Source organism: Sardina pilchardus, chromosome 9, assembly GCF_963854185.1.
Source record: "Sardina pilchardus chromosome 9, fSarPil1.1, whole genome shotgun sequence".
Taxonomy (NCBI): domain Eukaryota; kingdom Metazoa; phylum Chordata; class Actinopteri; order Clupeiformes; family Clupeidae; genus Sardina; species Sardina pilchardus.
The window spans coordinates 17,852,235-17,877,234 of record NC_085002.1 but is presented as its reverse complement, the minus strand read 5'-3'; the positions used below and the strand labels follow the sequence as shown (position 1 = coordinate 17,877,234).

General features: G+C 49.6%; 4 protein-coding genes across 4 annotated transcripts in view; 2 read left to right on the top strand and 2 right to left on the bottom strand.

The window, feature by feature from the left end:
• Positions 1-3,871, bottom strand: part of dhrs3b (dehydrogenase/reductase (SDR family) member 3b) — an 11,676-nt gene extending 7,805 nt beyond the window's left edge. The window contains exon 1 of the mRNA XM_062546075.1: positions 3,027-3,871. Coding sequence (XP_062402059.1) covers positions 3,027-3,221 — 195 coding nt within the window. The 5' untranslated portion in view covers positions 3,222-3,871. The remainder of the gene's footprint in view (positions 1-3,026) is intronic.
• A 2,822-nt stretch (positions 3,872-6,693) lies between these two features.
• Positions 6,694-9,514, top strand: aadacl4 (arylacetamide deacetylase-like 4). The gene is made up of 4 exons (XM_062545015.1): positions 6,694-6,920; positions 8,166-8,391; positions 8,505-8,568; positions 8,724-9,514. The coding sequence occupies exons 1-4, from the start codon at positions 6,744-6,746 to the stop codon at positions 9,508-9,510; spliced, it is 1,254 nt and encodes a 417-aa protein (XP_062400999.1). The 5' UTR covers positions 6,694-6,743; the 3' UTR covers positions 9,511-9,514.
• Positions 9,515-10,225: 711 nt separating this feature from the next.
• On the top strand, positions 10,226-13,648 carry cfap107 (cilia and flagella associated protein 107). Its single transcript, XM_062545017.1, has 4 exons — positions 10,226-10,364; positions 12,080-12,190; positions 12,640-12,814; positions 13,285-13,648. The coding sequence occupies exons 1-4, from the start codon at positions 10,233-10,235 to the stop codon at positions 13,506-13,508; spliced, it is 642 nt and encodes a 213-aa protein (XP_062401001.1). The 5' UTR covers positions 10,226-10,232; the 3' UTR covers positions 13,509-13,648.
• Positions 13,649-13,892: 244 nt separating this feature from the next.
• On the bottom strand, positions 13,893-18,767 carry klhdc7a (kelch domain containing 7A). The gene has a single exon (XM_062546074.1). It carries the CDS (start codon positions 18,443-18,445, stop codon positions 15,869-15,871), a length of 2,577 nt encoding a protein of 858 aa, XP_062402058.1. The 5' UTR covers positions 18,446-18,767; the 3' UTR covers positions 13,893-15,868.
• Positions 18,768-25,000: the final 6,233 nt, after the last annotated feature.

Below are 25,000 nucleotides of genomic sequence, written 5' to 3'. Positions count from 1 at the left end.
TCTTTTTTTCTATGCCCCCCTCCCCACCTAAACCCCCTCCATTGTTGAATACGGATGGGAGGTGGGTTGGGGGGGGGGGGGGGGGGGGTGGTTAGCAGAATGGGGTAGGTGAGGGAGGTGGGGGGGTGTAGAGAGGGAGAGGGGGCAGCAGGAGTTCAGGAGGCAGTCGCCTGCCGCTGTCTCATTAGTGCAGAGACAGTGGGGTCAGCTACGGGGCAATACCCAGCTGGGAGCAGCATGCTCTCCGCCACCCCCTCTGACCGTCCCCACCTCCACCCCTTCACCCCCCCATCCCCCCAAACAGGCTCACACTCCACTCCCCCATTTACATAGCCGCCCTCCCTCGCTTCCTTATCACACTGGCGGCCGGCCCCACTGCTTCTGGTGCTGGAGCTGGAGCTGGAGCAGGCCTGTTGATAGGGCCTCAAAAGCTGGCTTGGCCTCTGGGCATAACTTTATACAAAATCGCATTAAAATAAATCTAAGCCCCATGCTGCCGTCGTCTCTCAACGGCTTGAGTCAGTGGCAAGAGTTTTCAACTTGACTTTCATTGCTTTGTTTTCCTTCTTCCTCCCCTCCTCTCTGGTTGTTCTTCTGTTCATTGCAGTCAAAGCTGATGTAACCCACAGACATCTCTAAATCTCTCAGTGATGGTTACTTCACTCTGAGGCCTCTACAAATAGCAACAGTGGTTACTTACTCTCCCCCTTTTGGTTTTACAAAAAAAAGCGCACGTCTCCCCCGGATCCCTTAGTGACCCCCACTCTTCCCTCTCCGTCGTCTCTCTCCCTCACACACACATGCTAGTCTCCAGAGCTGGAAAACAACAGGTCCTAAAATGTAAAGGGTCTCCGACTGGAAGTTTGCCTTGCCCCCCCCCCATCCCCCCACCCCTCCCGACGTCTCCAAGGTGCAATTATGACCTGTGTCCCATGTCTTTTTAGCATTTCTTAAGAGAGAGGATAATTCTGAGGCCCCACTGACAAAAGTGTTGTAACCAAAGGCTTCACACCTGGACAAAGCCCCAGCAATGAGGTGCTGACAAGCCTTCCAGCTTCCTTTGTCGTGCAGCTGTAAAAAGGGGAGCTTTTAAGGGCAGGTTGCCATTTTTCTGGGTTGCTGACCTGCAGACATAACCAACCGCACAAAGAGACCCCGGATCAGTTTTTTTTTCCCGGGCGCACAATGATGACCCATTTCTTTCTGAGAGCCCCACCAGGCGGAACACGTTGTCTGGTGCTTTTTATTTATAGCAGCGACCACGTAGGCGTCGAAACCACAGTCTGATCTTCCAGCTCACTCACACAATGAGTGCATACATAAACAACAGGCTGATACACACTGACACAGGGGGATAAAACAGGAAGATGATGCGCTGCACTGCACACTGGAGAGGAGAATGCCACATCAACAATCAATGGGGGGGTGGGGGGGTGGGGGGGGCAGTGGACATGACTGTAATCATAGTATGGAGGATTAGCAATGCTATGGTATGGCGGTATAGTAGGCCCCAAAAACCTGGGTTTGAGAGGTTGAGTCAGAGCCACTCTAACGAGGCCTTGTGTACATCCACAGCGCCAGCGTTTCTCGGTCACACAGGCTCAAATGAAGTGCACTCTGGTGGGACGAGCGGAGCTATTTATAACTTGTTTTGACCGGTAGGACAGCTGCCACATTTCAACCTTCTTCCTACTAAAAAGCTCCGCTCACAGGGCCCTTATGTCACGGTCTCACGGCACATTTGGGCCCCGCTCACCCGGAACACAACAGTCAACACGGGAAGTCACGTTATGTCTTTACAATAAACACACAGATGAGATGCCGGGAGAGTCGGCCTTTAAGAGGGGAGGGAGAGGCCACCGGGTTCCCGTCGTCTGAATCAAAGGCCTTTGTGGGGACTTGTTGAGTTTAGTGTTTCAAGTGCCATCTGGACCAAAGTCAATGTTGCTGCCAGAAAACTTTACCGGGGATTAGTGGCTTCCGTGATTGTGGCTTTAGTGCTGATGTGAAAGCCAGTGAGACCAGGGTCATGATGGCTGCATCTCTGTTGTCACAGTCCCTGAGGATATTGGTCTGTATACATTGCATCATTGGTCAAATGTTCAGATAGGGACCTTTTATGCCTTTTGGAGATGCCCCTTCAATGACCCTGTCAGACCCAAAGTGTACAATCTGAACCAAACAAAAGAGAACTGCTTTACATGCTCATTAGTTTATCTATGTTGTTGGGGTATGACATTTGCATCGATATTACATTATCTTAACACATCAAGTATGTTGTTTGATGAGAGAATGATAAAGAGTAGTAAGATTTATAGAAGTAACTATTTTTGTAGGGGTTGACAGCTTAACCTCAGTAACTTATGATATCTTGTTAGTGCACAAGTTCATGGTAATTACGGTTCAGGTGTCAGCCAACTGTCTTAGTCCAAAGGCTATAGAAGAATTATATTAAAACAGCTTCTGAAATGATATACAACTAACGCCTCACCGATATTCAGTCCGCCCACTCGCTCACTCACCTTTGCACAATATCAAGTTTACGCAATACGCAACTACGTCTAAAATAGACTGTAGCCTCCAGCCATTGAACACCCCCGTGAGCCTCTGCGCGTCTGAAGGTTGCTGATGTATTGCCATCTGAATCTGCCCATGAACTATTCCTCTTAAGTTGCTGGTAACCTATCTGGTGCTGTGTTTGGAAACATAATAATAGAGTAGGCTACCATGAAACACAATGCATTTTGCTTTAGATGAAGAAGCGAACTCGACCTGTAGCTTACATGTCAGTCACGACTCACCTGTAAACCTACGTCAATCGCAAAACTGTAGGCTACTGCCACCACCAATACAAACATGGACGCTAGAATAGCTGTATGACACCTCGAGTCCGATAATATCAAGACAAAATGCGAGCTATCTATCGGTGAAGACGCCGATTGTATTCATTACAGATGGTACGTTAAATCTGCAAGTGATCTACGTATGTTGGTGGGTTGAGACAAAATACCCGTTACAATATTTACCTTTTTTGCACCCTGTTTGGCAAACTCCGTCGCCAAGTGCCGTCCGATGCCCCTTCCTCCGCCTGTAATCAGTACAATCTCCTCGGCTAGACTTCTCCTCCTGCTCGGTAGCAGCCAGCACACGCTCGCCTTGACTATGTAGTAGACGATCTGGATTGGGAACAGCACAACGCAGCCGAAAGTCTTCAGGTCCATCTCAACTCAGGTCTTCTTGCTCCTCTAAGTACCAAATGTCAGCGTCTTGAATCCTTTCGGTAGCTAAACGATGCTCTCTGAAGATGTGCTGTCTACCTTTGAAGACAACAGAAAGCTCGTAATATTCTATTGTTTTAATGTCACGCATCCAGCCCACGTATCAGAAACCGTGCATTATAGCTGTGCGTTGCAAACAGTGCGCACTGAGTGGAAGCAACAGTCATCAAGCCTGCTCAGTGGCAGAATAAAGACAGACCTATTCTTACTCCGATTTGGGGCGTGCGGGACTCCACAGACATTTCATATAGGTCGCGCTCTTTATTGAGTGCTTTGAATAAATTTCGTCACCGGAGGCGCATTCATGTCAGAACAGATTCTCAACGCAGAAGGCGAAATCCCCGTCTACACGAGCAAGCTAAGCCTCGATCTGCTGGCACAAGTGCCCTGTGCTACACTTTCATACGAGACCTTATCGCCACAGCTCTCTCGCTCTCTCTCTGAGTCACCACTCGAAAGTCCGAACTCAAGCCCTTCTACTGTTGTATCTGATTGTTGTCTTAAGGGACCATTAATCCTGATTGACAGTTTGAGTGCTGGGGAATATTGCTTTGTGGAGTGTCCGCTGAGTGGTTGTCTCTCGCCCGCCTGTGTCCCCACCCCTAGAGACACTGCTACTGGCTAGTTTGTGTTCAAGTACAAGCATGCACCCCCCCCCCCCACACACACACACACACCGCTGTCCCACCCACATTAGTCAGAGTAGCTGACATAATTCTCAAACAGTTAAGACACTCAACGCATATCGAGACTAAATATGTGATTTAAGCTTAAATTCGTTCTTTGTCTTAATTTGTCTTTACACTGGTTTTGACATAGGCCTACACTTGAGATGCATCCAAATCCAGGAGTACAAATGTAACAAATGGAAAAACAACCCATTGATAGCAAAACTCTAAAACCAGAGTTGACTTGACAGAGAGAAAACACTCGACAATGTGATGAGCCAGCATATTTTCCCAAACTGGTTTGACAGGCTTACGTCTCACGGTGTAGAGACAGCATAGAGTTTCATACCATGTTTGAACAACAGTATTTCATTCTGTGAGTATGGACAGAGCTGTGTCATGCAGAATACCACACATTGAATTCTACATTACGATAGAGCAACACATGATTTAGAAGGAATCTTTCAAGGACCAAAATAATGCAGTCAGTCAAGTCATCTGACCAAATTCCAGTCCCACAACTTACTGAGAGAGAGAGAGAGAGAGAGAGAGAGAGAGAGAGAGAGAGGGAGAGAGAGACAGAGGGAGAGGGAGAGAGAGAGAGAAAGAGCGAGACGTCTCGGCTTCCGTCTACATCCCTGCTGATCTACCGTGTTGCTCCACACACACACACACACACACACACACACACACACACACACACACACACACACACACACACACACACACACAACAGAGTCATATTAAAGGGCGTTGAGGGCTGGCGTTAATGACACGACAGTGTGAAGTGTGACTGTTGACAGGTAGTTTCACTCCACTTCCAATATCACCTCACATCGTCGTCGATGCCCTGAGAGCAAGCTCTGTAAAATAACTGGTGAATACAGGGGAAAAATGCATGCTCACACAGCAAAGCCCTCTCTCTATATACGTGCCACTTCAAAATGCACCCCCCCCCCCCCTCATAGACCCCATCCCACCCCACATATCCTCTCCATCCCCTTCCCCTTCCCCTTCCCCACCTCCTGTGACAGAGGGGAGATTAAGAGTGAGCCATTCCCAAGGAGCTCCGGAGCGCCGTGCCCAGAGACCTTTATAAATGCCTCTTAAAGTAATGCAGTAAATCCACCAGCCGCCATGGAGATTCCAGGGTGTGATTTTTCGCCTGGCCCACTAGATGTGTGTTTTTTTCTTTCTTCCTTCTTCTTCTTCTTCTTTTTTCTATCTCTTTTTTTTTCTTGTACTGGGCGAAGCGGAGTGGAAACTGCTCCAGAAAGCCAGGCTTTGGGGTTTTTTTAAAATGCACACACTCACAATGGTGGCTTTGTGTCCTCCGCGGCCTTGCAGGGAAAAGCGGCGAGCATGTCTGTGTGGAGGGCAGGGGAAGCAGGCAGGCCAAGCTGTGTGGAAAAAATGTGTCTGGGTCGGTTCGAAACGTGCTGCTGGACAGTCGCTCGCTTTTATTAGCTGGAGGTCCCGGATCCTGACCGGAGGCCAAAAACAATAACCTGGAGAGTGAGGCAGAATAAATCAGTGGAAATGCTTCACATGAGAGAGAGGGTGGGGTGGTGCTGGAATGAGACCTAACGTTAACTGTGAATGCATGATGCATAGCCATACACTTCACACAATCACAAGGCCAGGGGTTCCCAAAGTGTGAGGTGGACTCCCCAGGCACAGCACAGAGTTACAGTCATTGGGATACAGCTTGGGGTGAAAAACTCAAAAGCTAAACTACCAACTCAAAGTTGGTTCAGAAGTTTGTATGGCAGTGTTCTTCAAGGATAGTAGTCAATAACAACCCTATTTGTTGGAGTTTATAGCCGACTTTGTTCATCACTGCTATGGTCAGAGCCTTCCAGTTAGACTACAAGGGATAGCTGGCCTAATTATCACAGTGGATCTGAATATCACATAAACAGTAAAGAATTTGATCAATGACTCAATAATAAGCTTAAATAGCTAAGGTGATTTAATGAAATGAAACTAGAAAAATGTGTTCATAACCTAAGCTGCAAGATAACATTTGAGTGTCTCAATCTTTGCGCAATGCAGGGACCCCCTATGAACTAACCAAGGCAGACATGTTGATTTATCCTCACAGCCTCCTCACGCTCCATCTTTCTGAGTGTCACTGCCATCTACAGATCAACAGGAAAAGCTCACTCTGCAGCGTCACTGTCAGGTGGAGGCCAAACAGCATGACGGCTATTTTGGTGATGCTTTGAAATAGCTTGATGAATCAAAAGTTCTTTTGTTCACATTTCACCATCATGCACAGTAGATTTTAAGGATAGTGTGAATGGGCAATGTGTCTAAAGGGACTGAAAAGTGGTCTTAGCCTAAAGCTTAATCTTTGAACAATTTCTGCCAGTTCCTCATGGGTAGAACATTAACTAGTTCTACTTCATGAAATACCTGACGCCAGGTATAATGACTTTGAGCTGTCCATGTAAAAAACGAAACACGCCTAACCTTGATACTGTGTATAAAGCATTTTATGAAGAAGGACACCGCAGGTCCTCTAGTACTTCATGATTAAAGTGACCTGTTTGTACAAATTTACAGAACATGTAGCCAAACACCTGGCCACTCTGCACGCTGGCAAATGATTTGTGTCTGGTCACTGACTGGCCCGGTGACTGCAGCTCTCGCTTGTGCCAAAGTCAGTTAAAGGACAGTAATGGGAGTGGACTTGAATTCACAGGAGGAGGGCCGTCCGGAGCCAGGCAAGGGGAAAGGGAAACCTTATCACTGGCCATTAGTGGCTCTAAGTCGGAATAATCCCGCAGCTTCGATGGATATTGGGATTGCAATTTTCATCATTGGCCTGGGGGCCCTGGCGGCGGCCTTCTGCCTCATGGTAATCGGTGTGGTGTACGCCGAGCTGATGGACTGCGACATCCCGAGCGGGGTGGAAGGCGCGGCGAAACTCCACACGGTCCACTGCCTGCTCGTCGGACTGGCCGTCATCGTAAGTGGCCCCCGCGCCGTTCTGACGCAGCACTGATGTGGGGGGAGCGGCTTATCAAATCTTGTCAGGCCGCATCTGTGGCGAAAGGCAAAATGAGTGATCTCACGCCTTAGTGACAAGAGCAGTTAGATGTGCACTTTGAGAGAGTGGCTGGATGAGATTCGCTGTGACGTTGCCTTCTTGCGTGTGTGTGCGTGTGTGTGTGTGTGTGTGCGTGTGTGTGCGTGTGTGTGTGTGTGTGTCTGTGTGTGTGTGTGTGTGTGTGAGTGTGAGTGTGTGCCCTCAGGGGGGGCTGATAGAGGTTAGAGCAGAGATAAGAGCCGAGTCACTGGGGCCGCTCCGACGCTAGTCCGTTCCTATGTGTATTCTTAGAGCTCATGGGAAAGGGCTTGTTAAAGCTTGTCAAGGTTGCTGCAAAGTCTGACAGTGTTGCACTCTCCAACTTTAGTTCAACAATCTCAAAGTGGAACAGAGGGTACTTTCCTTTCTCATTTATGTTCGCGCCATGTCTCTCAAACTCTCACATTACACTCTGAAATATTTGTGAAGTAAAAGAGCATCTGTTCATAATAAATGAAAGATGTTCCTTTTCTATTATTCATGTTTGTCATTTAAAACGGATGTCAGACAGTTTTCTCTGAGTTTAGTAAATAATTCCCTTGATGCACTTGTTCAACTCAACTGGTATAGTCAAGTCCTCACAACTAGGTCAAGGGATTCCCGGAGAGCTCACACACCACTTAAGTGCATGCTGTACTCTGTCTGAACTGCAAGATGTTTTGGGTGAAAGTGTGCTTTGTGTTGAAGTAGATTAACAGATACGGAATAATGTCAGATTTCTTTGTGTCTTTCAAATACAGTATGTATTTGTCTGTGTCTTGGACCTTCTTTACAGGACAGATAAAGGCACATACATAAACACTTTAAATTGTACACCATTTATTTATTTTCTTCTTAGTTATTGGATTGATGATTGTATGTGCCATCACTATAGTTTTAATAGTAAATGTCTGTTTTTTTGTCATTGATGTCTTAATGCTGTTGGATGTTTGCTGTTATCATTATTTGTTGTTGTCTGTGATCAATGTAGCTCCCTTGACTGCAAGTCGAATTCTATTCAGGACAATAAAGGTTTCATTAATTTGCCCATCAAAATAGTGTTCAAAGCAAAAAGTGCTTGCACGTGTACTAGTCATGCCTCATGCACAGCTCTTGTTGATAAGACTTCCTGAATCCTCTCTGCAGGGCAGGATACTAGACCGCCTGGGCCTGTGCAACCAGGTCCGCTTCACCCGATGGGCCACGGGCCTCTTCTTGGGCAGTAGGAGACCGGATCCAGAGGGCCTCCGTATCAAGGACCTGACCTTCGCCGAGGTGCCAGTGCGGGTTTACGAGCCGACCCCGCCCAGCCCGGGCAAGAGGAGAGGCTTGGTCTACTTCCACGGGGGAGGATGGGTGTCTGGGAGTCTAGGTGAGTGAGCGCCATCGACGTCGACGGGGCATCGTGGTGCTGAAAGTGGTTCTGCTGAGTCGTGTGAGTTGTCTGAGTCATTTTGTGTCGTTCTGTGCCTCTTGTCTCATCAGACACCTCAGACGAAGTGTGTCGATACATCGCCATGAGGAGTGAAACCACGGTGGTGTCCGTTGGGTGTGTGTTTACGTATCGTTTTATCCTTTATGTTTGCCATGTGGATAGATGCCATCTTGTCATATGGTTGTCATATAAATAGTAGCTACAAAAATAGTTCTGTTTGGTTATTTCCGTTTGTCCTTTATTGACTATTTTTGGTCTCGACTCTGCAGCTACCGTCTCGCCCCCGAGCACACATACCCCGCCCAGCTGGACGACTGTGAGGCCGCCACCTGCCATTTCCTCTCGGTGGCCGCCGACAGCTTCGGGGTGGACCCGGGCCGGGTGGCGGTGGGCGGGGACAGCGCGGGGGGGAACTTGGCGGCGGCCCTGTGCCAACGTCTGGCCGGGCGACAGCGGCCGGGGCATCTGCTCGCGCCCCGCGCCCAGGTCCTCATCTACCCGGCGCTGCAGATGGCCGACTTCAACCTGCCCTCGTACCAGCAGAACGCCACCGTGCCCGTCTTGCTGCGGGCGCGCGCCGCCTTCTACTTCCTGCAGTACGTCTGCGGGGAGGCGTACGCCTGCCCGGAGCTGCTGGACGGCGTGCACGTGCCCGCCGAGCTCAAGCTGCACTACGGCCGCTGGCTCGACCCCGACGACCTGCCCGCCGAGATCAAAGCCCGGGGCTTCGAGCGCCAGATCCCCTCCGAGTACGACGGCGAGGTCTACCACCTCGTCAAGGCCGGCCTGACCGCCGAGGTGTCCCCCTTGCTGGCGGACGACGACGCGCTCCGCGCCGTGCCGCCGGCCTTCGTCCTCACCTGCGAGTTCGACGTGCTGAGGGACGAGGGCATCTTCTACGCCAGGCGGCTGGAGCGGCTGGGCGTGCCCGTCGCGTGGCACAACGTGCCAGACGGTTTCCACGGCGTGGTCAACTTCTACAAGCGCGGGTGGCTGTCCTTCGCCTCGGCCGAGAGGGCTCTGGAGAGGGTTGTGGACTACGTGAAAACACTGTAGGGAAGGGAGAGGGCTGTGTGCAGCTTGATTCATGTGGACCCCGGCATGTTATCGAAGTCAGTGTGATGAGTCACGCTGCGTCCGTCTGACCAAAGAATAAGGTTTACAGGGAGGGAATGCCTTAACAGTGGAGTCATTGATTTGTGGGGGAAAACAGGTCGGCCTTCCTCAACAAGGGTGCATTTAGGAAACCGGAAATCGATGGTTTATGTCATGGAAATGTTTTCCAATGGATCTCTGTGATGTTATGTTATTTAGTTCAGCCACTTTTAATGCTCTAGAGTATAGATGTGTTATTGTAACCATGGCAAAAGAACAGCAAGAACTGACATAATACATATTTCAGTGTTTATTAAATGCATCTATTTCTGTTTTCTCATTTAGTTGTTGCATATTCTGTGTTCAGTCCGCCGTGAATGGATTTAGCAGCTTAAGAATGCACATTTTAAACAGTCATTTGTTTCAGACAGCTTGTTCCCATAACCCTGATGTATCCCATTCATTTTTCCCTTAAGAGAGATGTATAACATACAAAGGACTCCACAAGTCTCAGATAGCCTGTCCCTAGTTTAGCTTTCAGCATGTTTGTTGTGTCCATGGCAACAGAGCACTGCACTCTTCCCCTATTGTCCTATGTCACAATGGCAGATGGTGCAATGCTATGCATTTGCACCTGTTTGAATGTCTGTCAATATATACTAGATGTCAGGCATTCCTTGTAGATGCCTTGTAGCTCCAACAGCATGTGGAGAAAAGAAAGGAGCTATGACAAATGGACCCAGCCTGGATGGAGGATAGAGCAGAAATATGCAAACAAAGTGCTAATTGGGAACTGGGTGGAAGAGAGGCTGCAGGTAGGATGCATACAATATTTTGAGACTATTATCGCCCACTGATGAGAGTGACAAACATCTGTTATCTCTGTGAAATCATCTTTTATGTTTCTTTCTGTTTTATAATGGTACATCCCTGCATACTGACTTACTGGCATGCTGTTGTTGGTTGTCTGAGACATGTTTCACTAAATGATTGTAGTCTGGTCTGGTCTGGGTTTTTTGCTGTTTCAAGTTATATTTCATAAAATGAAAGTTGATTGATATTTAGCAGACACTTTTATCCAAAGTGACACATACTGTAGTTTCTGTAAAAGCCTAACTGCCATTGAATTAATTCCAAGGGTAATACATATCAAACTTTTCTGTCTTTTGTGCTATATAATAAGCGTTTAAAGAAAATTGCGCCTCTCTTTGTTACGAGCAGCATAACAGTGTGAGGCCATGTCGGGTACTTTAAGTGCTTTGACTAAGAGCAGGGCTTAAAGGGTCATGGTTTAAAGTGATTTGGGCTGAAAGGTGTTGAAGTCCTGCTAAGGCCTGCCACTCAAATGTGTGTGTCTAAAAAGGCATAGCCTACCTTTGCCAGCAGGAGTACACCCACTCGTATCTAAAATGTATAATTCAGAAACTTGATAGCTTTTTGAAACGAGCCTGCTAATAATTGTAGGTTAAGTGACTCTTTTTGCTGCTCTTTTATGATTCATAAACTTTCCACCAAAATTATGATTTAATATACCCTGTAGGCTAAGACTTTAATTGACTGAAGTTTTAAATGTTCAAGTGAATGATGGCTTTGCTAGTTCCGTTCATTTAATGTCATTAGTGCCAATTATGATTTCACCCATGTGCATGTAGCATTTAAAACATAAAAGCTGGCATCCAGTAAACTCTCAGATAGTGTCACCAGGCCGCTAAAGATGTGTACGTGGCCAAGTGACACCGAGCAAGGTGTGTGTCACTCCCGGTAAAGTATCTACAGGGCTAATCACTCTCCCGCTGCACAGGGCAAGTGCAAGTCCAGTGAGTCTGGCCTTTTGTTCCCGAGTGATAGTGCCGAGCGGACTAAGTCATTCCCTCACTAATGCTTGCGTGGCATCTGGCCAGGGGGGCCTGAGCAGCACTTCAGTTGGCTTTGTAGATCCATGCAAAAGTGATTAGCGACTCTGCCTCCAGCTTCGGTCAGCAGCAGCCGCCAGCGGGGGTGTGATACACAGGAGACAAAAACGCCTAATGGCATCAATGGGGCTCCAGTAGGGGCGGGGGGTGGAGGTCGGAGTGTGGTGGTGGTGTGTGTGTGTGTGTGTGTGTGTGTGTGAGTGTGTGTGTGTGTGTGTGTGTGTGTGTGTGGCGGGTGGAGGTTGAGTGTGGTGGTGGTGGTGTCTGTGTGTGTGTGTGTGGGGGGGGTATGTGTGTGTGTGTGTGTGTGTGTGTGTGTGTGTGTGTGTGCGTCTCTGTGTGTGTGTTTGTGTGTGGTGGGGGGGTATGTGTGTGTGTGGAGTAGGGATTTGCAGTTTCTGTCTGAGCAGCGGGAATGTTTTTGGCGATCGATGTGTGTGGGGAATGCATGATGTGTGAGTGCTGCTTAGTGCTTAGCTCAGGCACTATCGGGTGTGCTGACCAGCGCGGCCTCCGACCATCCCTCTTCGAAAACACCATCATCTCAATCTCCATCATCTCCATCCTCCCACCACCATCACCCCCCTTCACAAACACCCCCCCTCCCCCCTTCACAGTTCGCCAGGGAGTGCAGGACGGCGAACAGCACCAACCGTCTAGACTATCGGCCACAGTGGGACTACCAGCCAGACACCTTTGTGAGACGGACAGCCATGCGCAGAGGAGAGGTGTGCCAATGCCCACGTCTATTTTTTGTCCCTAACAGATACAACACCCTCGTGGTCCCAGTGGACACCATCCATACTGATATAAGCTGTCTTTATTTTATAAGAGTCTTTATTTAGCAGTGCCTATAATATGTTTGCAATGTTTCTTTTTTTCTTCTTATATTCACGCTGTGGGACAAATTTGCTTACTAATGGACCCTATCCTTCCCAGAAATTGGATTATTTTATTGACCCCTGTATTATAAGCTAAATATATTTCTTAACCCAGAAAGCCATTGTATCTAGTTTATGTTTACTGTCACTTTAATGTTTTTTTTTAATGAGTTTTAGCCACAATAAAATAGTGAGGTTTACCCAGTTTTCATAATGGGCCAATGTTTCCCCTCAACGTGTAGGCCTAGGCCGCATTCAGAAAGCAGAGACAGGCAATTTGTTTCTCGCTATTCCAGGGCCTTCCTCCAAAGCTGCTGCTGGCCCACCATGACACCCCCACCTCCCACTTCCTGGTCACCCAGTACGACGAGATGTACGGGCAGAGGGGCGACTCCGCCGTGCCCAAGCTGCGCTCCTGGGACTCCAACAGACTGGCGTGGATTCCAGAGCGCTCTGACCATGCAGCCAAAGGTAACATTACGGAACACTGGTCTGGTATTGTAGCGTGACTGTTAATGGGTGGTGTACTATACGGTGAGTAAGGCATCATGATGGGGACTTAATGCGTGCTACCATTTCACATGTTTCTAGGTAACAGAGCGTCATTCAAGCTTGAGAGAAAGGAAGGGAAACGTAATTAAAACTCTGGTTAACCTACAAGTGATTTGACTCTCAGCTAAAAAAAAAAAAAGTTTCCATTGTGGAAGCCATTAAAGGAGAGGCATGGCATGGATGCCTTTAATTTGTTCCAAATCTGTCAGTGCTTTAATTAATGATTGCAGGGAGAGAGCAGCTGAGTCCCACCCAACACCGTGTCCCCTCTTTCCCCTCCCTTCACACACACACACACACACACACAAACACACACACACACCCACACACACCCCCCCCCCACACACACACACACACACTCACTCTTTCTCTCTCTCTCTTCTCTCTAGTGCCTCCCACCAACTTCGGGCTGGCGGAGGCCCGTTGGGCGCGTGCCGACAGGCACCGGCGGAGCGAGGCGACGCCCGCGCTGAGCTCCTACCGCTCGTCCTACCAGCAGCCCCCACCCTCCGCCGTGTGCCCTCGCCGTCCTCCCCCGCCTCTCGGCCAGACCCAGCTCCCGAGGCTCCCGGGGCTCGGAGGTCATTCCACGCCTGTTCGGACCAGCGCCTGATGCCCTGGCCGGAGCAAAGGGGCCTCCCTTGCCAGCCTTTCCCTTGGCCACAGGGGGGAAGATCCAACCAACATGGAGGCCAAAGCTGTTTCCTATCAACGCTCACATTTCAGAACGGCAGAATATCTCTCAGATATTGTAAAGGCATAAAAGATGAATGAATTTTTATGAACTAGAAAAACTGTTGCTTCAGTTTTGTGGACACACGCTTTCATATATATGACAACATAATAATCCTGTTGGTGTTGATGTGATTTGTAAGACTGCATGTACATTTCCAGAACTTATGTGTGTGTCCTTGGGTGCATTGGAAGGGAAGATAAGTGTGCATGTGTGCGTAAGCATGCACTGTCTTGCAGATATTGGAAACTGAGAACAACAAGGTTCGGATAGAATATACATATTTATTGTGCAATAACTCGCAGCATTTATTTCCCCCAGCTAGGGTTTCATAAGCACATCTATGATCACACAATGGCGCCCCCTGAGACAGAGGCATGTCTATTGGACAGCAGCTCTGATGCCTATCGCAAACCATGAGTCATTTTGGGGTAGCTAATCTGAGGGAAACCGTCTCGCTCCCGTTCCATTAGGTGTTTAATTACAGGGAATGAAAGTGTTTAATTAGGAAGAATCAAAGACTCTGGAGTTTGATGGTCAGCCATCTGTGGCAGGCTTCACCCACTGTTTGGCATCACTGGTGAGGATCGCTGCATGGGTTCCTCCCTGCTGGTCATTATACAATTCAAACAGTGTAATTAGTCTTTCTCTCTCTCTCTCTCTCTCTCTCTCCCTCTCTCTTTCTCACTTCCTCTCCCTCTTTCGGTCTCTCTTCCTCTCTCTTTTCCGCCTTCTTTAAGTCTTATTTTGCTCAAATCCACTCATCTACATTGACAATCTTTATATTTCACTTTCTTTTCCTTCCCACTTCTCTCTCTCTCTCTCTCTCTCTCTATCTCTCTCTCTTCCTGTTGTACTAGTAAACTGCACCAACAGTTCTCTCACCAACACGATAATCCATCTTCAGCCACATGAGGGCACTATAGTGACATGTCTCTCTTGAGTGGACGTCAGAGGCAGGTGATATCCATAGACCTGCCAGGAGCTTACTTTAGCCGTTTCCTGGATTGTTTGTCCTTTCCGTGTTGCGCCAAACATGTTTAAAGGTCAGATATTCATCAAAACAATGAAATAATAAACAGCATAGTCAATAAACAGAGAACTAAATTCAGACAAATCTGATTATAAATGGATAGTCATTTTCTGGTTCATATACACATATTTCTCAGTTGTCTCTTTTGTGGGGTATGTAATTTAAACTAGAAAACAAATAAATAAATAATCATCGTCATCCAAATGGATAGCATATAGACACAGCAAAATATACAAGTGACTGATGAAGTGTCCCGGCAATGTCTAACATTCATTCCTCTACTTCACTCTCAGGTAATCAAATTACAGCATGTGGTATCTTAGTTTTCCATACAGGGCTTTTGTGTATGATTGCCCATAGAGGGAGAAACAGCTGAGATGTAAAGTGAAGTATACAGCGGATGGTAACTTGAAAGACATTGATAGTAAACAGTGGCTGAAGAGTCATGGACATGTCATGAATGATTAGCATAAAGGTTGCTGTAGAGGACAGTCATTTACTTAGCACTGCCACCTATACAGCAGAAACAAGTTAGCGTCTCAGTGGTTTTTAAGTCAGAAAGCGGATCAGAGGTTGAATCACAAATCTCAGGATTTGCCTGCTAGTAATGTAATAACGTTTGGATATATTTGAACAGATGTGGATATATATTTTCACATCTCACATTTCAATTTTGCTTTTAGCAAAAAAAAATATAGTCTACATAAATATAGTCTACGCTATGAAAACAATTTAAATGGGAAACATTTTAGAGGGCATTTGCGAGATTAAATGGATAACTGTGCTAATAACCCCTGATGCTATGGCATCTTTACAGCCCTGTGTTTATCTTTGCACCATATATTTTGCCTAGCCATCTGATTAATTGTTATATTTGCATTAGAGCTCCATACTATCCGTGAGTTAGCACTGCAAGAGGAACCCAATATTAGGAAGATTTAGTGGCTGCCATAAATCGCTTGTGTGAATAGAAATTCCCAAAAACAAATAGCTCGCGCTGAAACACACTCAATTTTCTCCTGGCGCAGTGTACAGCAAGAATCTGACAATGTTGCGCCATAATTACCTTCGGCACTGGTCCTTTTTCATCCCTAACCCGACTGAATTGCATTCGCTTGGCTCTGCACACAAACAAAAGCACATTTCCAGGTGGCTCGGGTCCCCGGCGTGCGCGCCTGGCGGTTTGCGGCCGACCCTTTGCGGTGAATCACACGCTGGTCTGAACGGCGCTCTTATCAGGCAGGGCCAGGACGAAGGGGAACAAGATGCCCTTGGCCGCCGCGAGGACGCGCAGGTCCTCCGCCACGAAGCCCGGCGACACCTCGTCGGCCAGGAAGCGCATGGTGAACTGCCGGCTCACGCAGTAGATGACGTCGCCCACCGCCACGCACTGGAAGGCGGGACAGTGCGGCAGCGGCTTGGCGCAGCACTCGTACCAGAGCCGCGCCGCCGTGTGGTAGCGGTAGATGTTGATGCCGAACAGCGGGTTGACGTCGAAGCGGTACAGGAAGCTCCGCACCGCCAGCATCTCGGTGGTGCGCTCCCTGGTGCCCACGATCAGGCTCCGGCGCCAGGCGTCGGTCTTGGGGCTGTAGCGCAGCAGCGTGTAGCGCAGCGTGCCGCCCGACACGAACAGCTCGCCGTTGCAGGCGGTGGCGCGGTGCGCCACGGCGAAGGTGTCGTCGGGCAGCGGCGCCACGAAGGCCCAGCGGTCGGCGCGCGGGTCGTAGCGCTCCACGGTGGACAGGCACTCGCCGCCCACGGCGTACAGGTGGCCCTGCAGCGCGACCAGCTTGCAGTGCGGCCGCGCCTCGTTCATGGGGCAGATCTCCCGCCAGATGGACGTGACCGGGTTGAAGCAGAACACCCTCCTGGACGGCGCCCTGGCGCGCTCCGAGCCCTGGCAGCCCACGGCCACGAACAGATAGTTGTCCATGGTGCACATGGCCGAGCCCACCGACGCCACCTCTGGCGGCACGTCGCACTGCCGGTGCCAGGTGTCTTTGTAGTCGTCGTAATAATAGAGTCCGCCGGACGTGCGGGGACCCGCGTCCTTCGTGTCCTTTGTGGGCGGCGAGGAGCGCCTGGACCAGTCGAGCGACTCCATGTCGGCCACCATCAGGCACTGTCGGCCTCTCGTCCGCAGCCGCTGGATCTGTTCCCGCTCGCCGGCGCGCAGCCTGCCGTACAGGCCCGGGTCCCGGAGGACCTGGAGGTAGTTGTCGGACATGACTCGGAGAGCGGCCTGCCGCAGGGCGCCGTGGCCGTGCTTCTTGGCCAGCTCCAGGGCCTCCAGGCAGTTGCCCAGATCCAGCTTCCCCGTCAGGCTCTCCCAGTCGGAGCTGCTGGACAGGCTCTCCGTGGGGACGTGTACGAATTTGGCCCCGGCGACCGTCTCCAAGCTCGGCTCGTCGGCTTTGTCGGGCGTCTTCGGGACGACGGGCGCCTCGGAGGAGGAGAGCGGAGCTGGAGAACGGCTGCGTAGAAGAGGACCGGAGCCGTTGCCCGTCACGCAATGGGGTTCAAAGTTCGCGGCGGCTATCAGGTAGCTGTCCTGGCGGAGCAGACCCCTCTTGGGATGCTCGTCGTGGGGAGACGAGCTGGGGCTGGTGGGTGACAGGTTGTCGTCCGTGGACGAGCCTCGGCTGAACACTGCGTCGCGCATGATCAGAGGCGGGCTGGTGGCTCTCGGGGTCTGAGGGCGGTCACTGCTGTTGGTGCTGGTGCTATGTAGAGTCACGAGCTTTATCGGGTGTGAGCTATGATAACTGACGCTCGTCGGACTACCGGAAGGGTTTACATCCGAGACGGAATGAGACGAGGACTCCACGTAATAATCGTAGATCTTTCCGCGCACCTCCTTGCCTCCGCTTTCCGCCGGGCGCTCGAACACGAGGTCCCCCTCCTCCACCTTGACCTCGGCCTTGGACTGGAAGCTGGAGAAGTTGCCCTGGTGGTTCAGGTCCTGGAAGAGCTCCCGGCCCACTTCCACCGCGCCGTCCACCTTCCTCAGCAGGCTGGCCGGGGACTGCCGCCCGGTGGGGCTGCTCATGCAGGGGGACAGACGGCCGGTCGGACTGTCCAGGCCCGGGGACAGAGGTCCAGTTGGACTGACCGGGCACGGGGACCGGCGCCCGACGGGGCTGGCTGTGCCGGCCCTGCCCACAGATGGAGAGGTCAGTGCACTGGCCAGCTTGTTAGCCACCGCTTGCCTTTCCAAGTCGCTCATAGCTGAGCTGCGCTCCTCTGTTATTCTGGAGCTCGCACTTGTCTTCTCTGACACGGCTGCTGTTGTTGTGATGATGAGATCAGCCGGGGCTAAGTACGGGACCCGGTTGCCGGGGCGTTGCCCCCCGTTGTTGACGCGTGCGTCACCCCTGTCAGGTGTGGCCGCTGAGCACACATATATTTTTGACACCTGCCGGCTCCGCGGACTGATGCTTCCTGCGGCAGCGGCGGCGGCGGAGGCCTCTGGTATCACTTTACCGCGGGGGCGAAGCTCCATCTTACAGCTGCTGCACCTCTTCGGTGGCGACCCCGAGGCATGCTGACTAGACGGTGAGCGTGACGACGGAGACGGCGGCGGTGATGGTGGTGTTGGTGGTGTTGGCGCTGATGTGCTGGCCGCCAGTCCCTTCTGCTGAACTTGACCCCGGCGGCGACCTCTGGCGCTGTAGAAGCGGTACGCCCACGAGATGAATAATACAGTGGCCACGGACAGCGTCAGCTTGCCCAGCAGCTGCATGTCGAAGCGCGTCGTGCCCGCAGCGTCCGCCGTGGGCATTTTCCGGGGGGCCTGGCCGCTGGCTGGCGCCGGACCGGACGGCTTGTTTACTCTGGACGCTGCTGCTGCTGCTCGCTGGACACGGCGGCCAAAGTCAACCCCCCCTTCAGCATGGCTAACACCCCCCGCCTCCGGTCCCTCTCCCTCTCTCCCTCTCTCCTCTACAGTGCTGAGATAAGCTGCAATGGTGGCAGCGACGGCAGCAGAAAACTGCAGCGCAGTGTCAACTCAACGGGACTCGCTCCTCGTCGAGCCGAGCCAGGACACCTGATACCTGCACAGACTGTATTTGCATGCCACGTTCCCCCGGCAGCGAGGGGAGGGGCCCGAGTCCGACGCGCCTCACCTGTAGCAGATTGTCTCTAAGCTAGAGAGGAAAAAAAGAGACAAAAAAACAGTCACGAACAACAAGCACAACAACACAAACAGCACTAATGATAAAAAAGCGGCTAGGCTGATAGTCGAGGGGGAATCCCACTGTTACACCGAGCGCCGTGGCTTGTTTTTTTTCTGTTCGTTTTTTTTGCACCTTATCATAATCACCAGCCTCTCTGGCTTTGCAACTTTGCCCAAAGAAGGCTGCCTTTTTTCGCCGGGGCTGATGAGTCACGCCAAGCCCTCAGAAGTGCTGCAGTGTTTGCGCATACCGCTGTTCGGGCGGCTTGTGCCAGAGGGAATGCGAATTAGAGCTATATTTCTCTATTTGCTGATACGTCCAAAAGATTAGGATGACCGATAACGCGGGCGGAGGAGCGCAAACACATGGCCACGGTCCGTGTAGGATGTCATTTGTCTTGAGGGTGGCGCCCGGCTGATATGCTGCGCTGGCAAAGCTTGCAGCGGCCAAGCGGTGAGCGCTGTTTGCATAGAGAAAGTGCGGGGATCAAAGGTCCTTTTGCCATGACAACTCTTTTCGTCCTATCACCAGAGAGGAGGATGAGGGTGTATGCATGCATACACGTAGACTGTACGGTGTGTGTGTCTGAGTGTCAGTGTGTGTCTCGGTGTGTGTGTGTGTGTGTGTGTGTGTGTGCGTATTTGGGAATTAGACAACTTCATAAATAATCCACAGTGATAATATTTGTTGATTTTCCCTCAGCACATTTGGTGAGCGCCTTGAAAGTGATGTAGCTGTCCGTCAGCAGCTGGTTACGGATGAGGAATGTTGACTCTCCACACAAACTTCATCATCCATATTTATGGACTATTTTCACACACACACACACACACACACACACACACACACACACACACAACCATCTCTATTACCTTGTCTGTATTTCTCTCTCTTTCTCCCTCTTGCATACACAGACATATGGACACACACACACACACACACACACACACACACACACACACACACACAGATATATGTTGTCTATTACTTTGCCCTCATCTCATTTCTCCTCTCTCTATCTCTCTCTCTCTCTCCCACACACACACACACACCCACACCCACACACAGACATACAAAAGACATCCACAGCCATCAGTCACACAAGCCTGTCATTCCAGCAGCTGCCACTGAGCTCTCTCTTTTTTAATTGCTGCGGCTGAAACAATGTGCTTACCCCACGGCCCACGGGCTCTCAAAGAGTGGTTGCATCAGCAGTCTGCTGACCCCATGGGAAACTTGTCAAGTGGAGAGACATTTGAACGCTCCCGTTCCTGACACGGACGCCGCTCGGCCACCGGATAGCGCGCTCTTTATGCTGCACAAAGGGAACCTGAGGCCGCGGCCCGCACGCGCTGGTGAATTATTCACTAGTGCGCCACAAAAGACTACTCCTGTACCACTACCACCACCACCACCCCTCCATGTGCACACACACACACACACACACACACACACACTCTCTCCCCCTGACACACAACTCTCTTCTTCTGTCCTCAATTTTCACTCCACCCCCCCCCACACACACACACACATACACACTCCCCCAAACACACAAGTCTTTCACTTCTCTATCTTCATCCCCCATACACACACACGCACACACATACATCTCCGCCTGTCTGACCAGGAGCATTTGATCTGTAGTATGGACAGCATGCCGTGTATAACGACAAGGCCGGTTTGGTTCACTGGACCGTCTCTCCCTATCCCTCTCTCCTTCTCTACTCTCTCTCTCTAGCTCTGGCTCTCTCTGGTCTCTCTCTTCCACACTCCCTCTCTCTCTCTCTCCCTCTTTCTCTCTGGCTCTGTCCATTCTGTCAGATGCTGTAGAGCCATGGGTAGCTGTTTCATCACATGTTATCATCCTGTGTTTGGATTTCAGGAAATGTGCAACAAATTATGTGATCAGAGGCTTGACAGAGCCGGCGAGGGAGGACGGCAGGGAGGGAGGGAGGGAAGGATGGAGGGATGGATGGAGGGAGGGAGAGAAGAGTGGGGCAAATGGACAACAATGGAGAAAAAAAGAGACACACAGACCGTGCTGAGGGAAATACAGAGAGCGAAAAAGAGAGATAATACAGAGGAAAAAGGGAGAGAATGATAGTGTGAAAGTGACGGAGGAAAAAAGGCGAGCGACATGGAGCTCCGTGGGACCCTGGCCCGGCGCCATGCGTGTCAGGATAATGAATGTCCGTGTGATTACTCCTGGTGCACCTCCGGTCTCCGAGCGCCGGCGTATTACAGGCCATAATATTTACAGCCACTCGCCGGGGCCCGAGCCTGGAAAGAGTTAAGCCACCCAGGCATGAGATACAGCTCCCCGACTTCAGCGTTTACTGTCCGGCGTATTTCATCTCGTAATTTCACAGCCTTTTGAAAAGATATAATGGCATTTCCAGCACAGAGAGAGAGAGAGAGAGAGAGAGCGCGAGACGAAGAAAGGGCCATAATAATGACTGTCTATGAAGTGCAGCTGCTTGATGGAGAAGACTTGATCTACTTCATCTCTGTTGTCATTATTAGGTGGAGGGGGGGGGGGGGCGGTCATATTATTTCACACACCTTGGCTCGTTTTGACATTCAGCTAGTGTACTGTACAGTGTGGCTTTTGCATGGGAAAAGCTCTCTCTCTCTCTCTCTCTCACACACACACACACACACACACAGACAGACGCACACACTTACACACACACAAAAAAAAAAAAACACACACACACACACAGACAGAGACACAGACACACGGACACACACACACACACACCCACACATACACACACAGACACACAAACACACACACACACACACTCTCTTTTAGCACAGTTCTCTGTTTGCGTTTCATCTGCCATCAGCAGAATATCAAGCAAACAGTCTCCCACATTTAATTTCCCTGTCTGCCTCTCCTCTCCTGCCTGCCTCAGCGGCCCGATTCGAGTGAGGGAGAGGAGAGGAGAGCAGGTGAGACGAGCCGCCGACTCTCCTGTCAAACGGCCGGGACCCAAGCACAATGGAGGAGCGGCGCGTCGGCGCATTGTTCGCCCCTAAAACGCCATCAATTTGTAAACAGTAAACTAATAGTGTGATTTTCATTCAAGCAGAATAATCAAGTCATTAAAATGCAATTCGAACATCCACCATCCACACACGAACACACACCCACAAACACAGACACACACACACACACACACACACACCACACATACCTCTCTAGTCACAGATAGGGCCTTTTTCTCTCCTGCATATCAATTAGACTTAAAGAAAATTCCCTTCCTCAAACAAACACAGCAGTAAGTAATCAAAACAGCGGTGGTGAATTGCTCGGAGGAAGAAGTTTGGAGTGAAACAGCATCGCTGTGTAATGAATTGCTGTGTGGAGCAATCGGGGGCGCCGGAGAGTTGCCGGGTGAAGGTTGCCGGAGCGATCATTGCAAATGCATCGGCGCACTCGTGCCGCTCCCAAACCTCCCCACACTCATCGTGCAGAGAGGAAGGTGAAGCCGCCCCGTACTGGAGAGGCTGCCCCCCCCTCACCCCCCCCCATTTTACTAAGCCCACCAAATCTCCCTCTCCTACCTCAGGCTTTGGGCCGTAATCCTTTAATACACGGTGTGTCTAGAATAGCTTAAATTGCAATGCTTCTGAATACCAAAAAACGCGGGATTAGTTTGCATTAGGGCCACCATGGGTGAGGAAGTTGGAAAGGAGAAAGGGACAAAGTTATATAACACATATAACACACATACACACACACACACACACACACACACAGAGACACACTGGCAAAGGCAGCCCAAGGGAAAAAAAAGAAAAACAATGAGGCATTTCTTTCTGATTAGGTCGGACACGGAAGCAGATTAACGGGGAGCGTTTCGAGGAATGGCCGCATTTCGAATGGTTTTGAACTTTTTTTTTTTTTTTTTTTTTTATGCAGCGTAACAGAGGGATGTGTTCAGCGAGTCCATTTTCCCATGGTGCACTTGAAATGAAAAACCCACAAGGTGGGAAAGGATAAGCCCAGAGATGCCTGAGCAGCCCGATAAAAGTCATTCATAAGAACTGGCGTGTGGTATCAGCCTCTCCGCTCCTCGCGTCCCTCGGCACCATTACCCTAATGTCAGCTGCAGCTGCAAGGCACGTAGGGGACTATAGAAATCATTTCAATTTCAGAAAATTATTTTTTAAACGCCAGCAGTATATATATAAAAAAAATAACTAATGAAAATGGAAAATTATTCAAAACAAAATAAATATAAATATTAGATAGGAATAATAAGGAACGACCTTAATAGTTCACTTAACGTATATTCCAAAAAGAGGAACAGACCTGAAACATTTAGCAGTTCCAATCCAAATATGGAATCAGTGCATTGACCTCCTTTTGATACCTGCAGTGTTATTACAGCATGGGATATGGCTATCAATGGGAAACCTCCATCGCACACATGTGATATCTTCCTCTAATATCCAATCAGAATTCTTATCATTCAGTTTACTCAATGTCACTTTCGAAAACTATTTTTTTTTTTTTTAAAGATAACCTTACAATGTCAACCAAGATGTTTGCCATTCAACAAGTTGCAGAAGTACACGACCCCAGGCCATTTCAGTTGATCATCTCCATTTTAATACAGGTGATATGAAACAAATGCAACAACCCTGTTTACACTCAACTTCACTTGAGCTTGTACCGAGGGGGCAGGGGCAGGGGAGGTGAGTGTGTGTTTGTGTGTGTGTGTGTGTGTGGGGTGGGGTGGGAGGTGGTTGGGTGTGGGAGGTGGAGGTAAAAGGGTGGGGTGGTGGCGCAGGGTGGAGTATGGTGGCTAACATGACGCTACCAGTAAATGTTAGGCAAGAGTTACGTACTGTACACAATGCAGATCACTTAAGATAATATGCACCAGGTAGATAACAGATTACACATCAGTGAGATTATGTGATGCAGGGGGCGGGTGGAGAGGAGGGGGGAGGGGGGTATGGGTTGGGTGTGTGTGGGCTGGGCGGATGTGGAAGGAACCACTGCTGACATATGGAGGGGAGGGAGAGAGAAATTATTCACATGCACCAAAGAGTCAGACACGCGGCATGTTTCGTGATCGTTTGCTTTTCTCTCGCTCGTCTGCCACACCAGTGCTTTGTCAACACAGAAGGGGAGGGAGTCATGTGTCGCCATTTTGATTATTCAGTAGTCCCAAAGCTTTGTTTTTAAGAGTTTGGTTCTTGTTTTTAATCTTCTCATTTCGTCCAAAACAAAATGAACAGGGGATGACCAGACACAGATGGAGGAGAGAAAACGACAAAAAAAAGCGGTGAACTGCGGACCTCCCAGCTTCCGTCTCCCCGAGGAGAAGCCGGCCCCCGAAACCCCTATAGCTTCTTCTTAAAGTTTTCTCGTTTATAATTTCCATTATTTACAAGGATGTACACAAAAATACACTTAAAAAGAGGCTTCTCCACATCTGTTCAGAAAAATCACACTAGAGTTCACAAGACTTGTTGAGTTTTTTTTTCTTTTTTTTTCTTTTTCTTTTTTTGAACTTCTTGTACATTCCAGCCATGAGCCATTCCAGAGAAGAAAGAAAGAAAGAATGGAGAGGCAAAAAGAAAAAAAAAAGAAATCTCATCCATACAACAAAAAAATGTCAATGGACGCCCCTCAGAAGAGAGAGGAAAAAAAAAAATAAGACTCCCATTTGTTCCTTATTTTGTTCCCATGGATACCTGTGATGAGGTGTTAGGAGCCATGGCCCACATTACTGAAGGGTCTCTCTCTCTCCCGTTCTCTCTGTTTCTGTCTCTGTCTCTCTTTAGTCCAGTCCTTCTCCACGCCAGCAACAGCGTGTCTGAACACAAAGAATAGACTCAGGCGCTCCCGATACTCTTTTTCAAAGAGAAGATTTTTTTCGTGTGTGTTTGTATTGATCCACAGGTAGACTTGGGGGGGGGGAAGAAAACCAAACAAATCAAGAAAAAAACGAACAAATAAAAACAAAAATGAGAAAAAGCATGTATCTGTGTGCCTGTGTGTGTTGTCGGGGCATGTGTGTGTATGTGTGTGTCGGGGGGCATGTACGTGTACTGTATATATGTCTGTTTGGAGGATGGGTGTAGCATGGGACACAGGGTTTATTAAAGATAGCACTTGTTCTCTTATTCTCTTATGT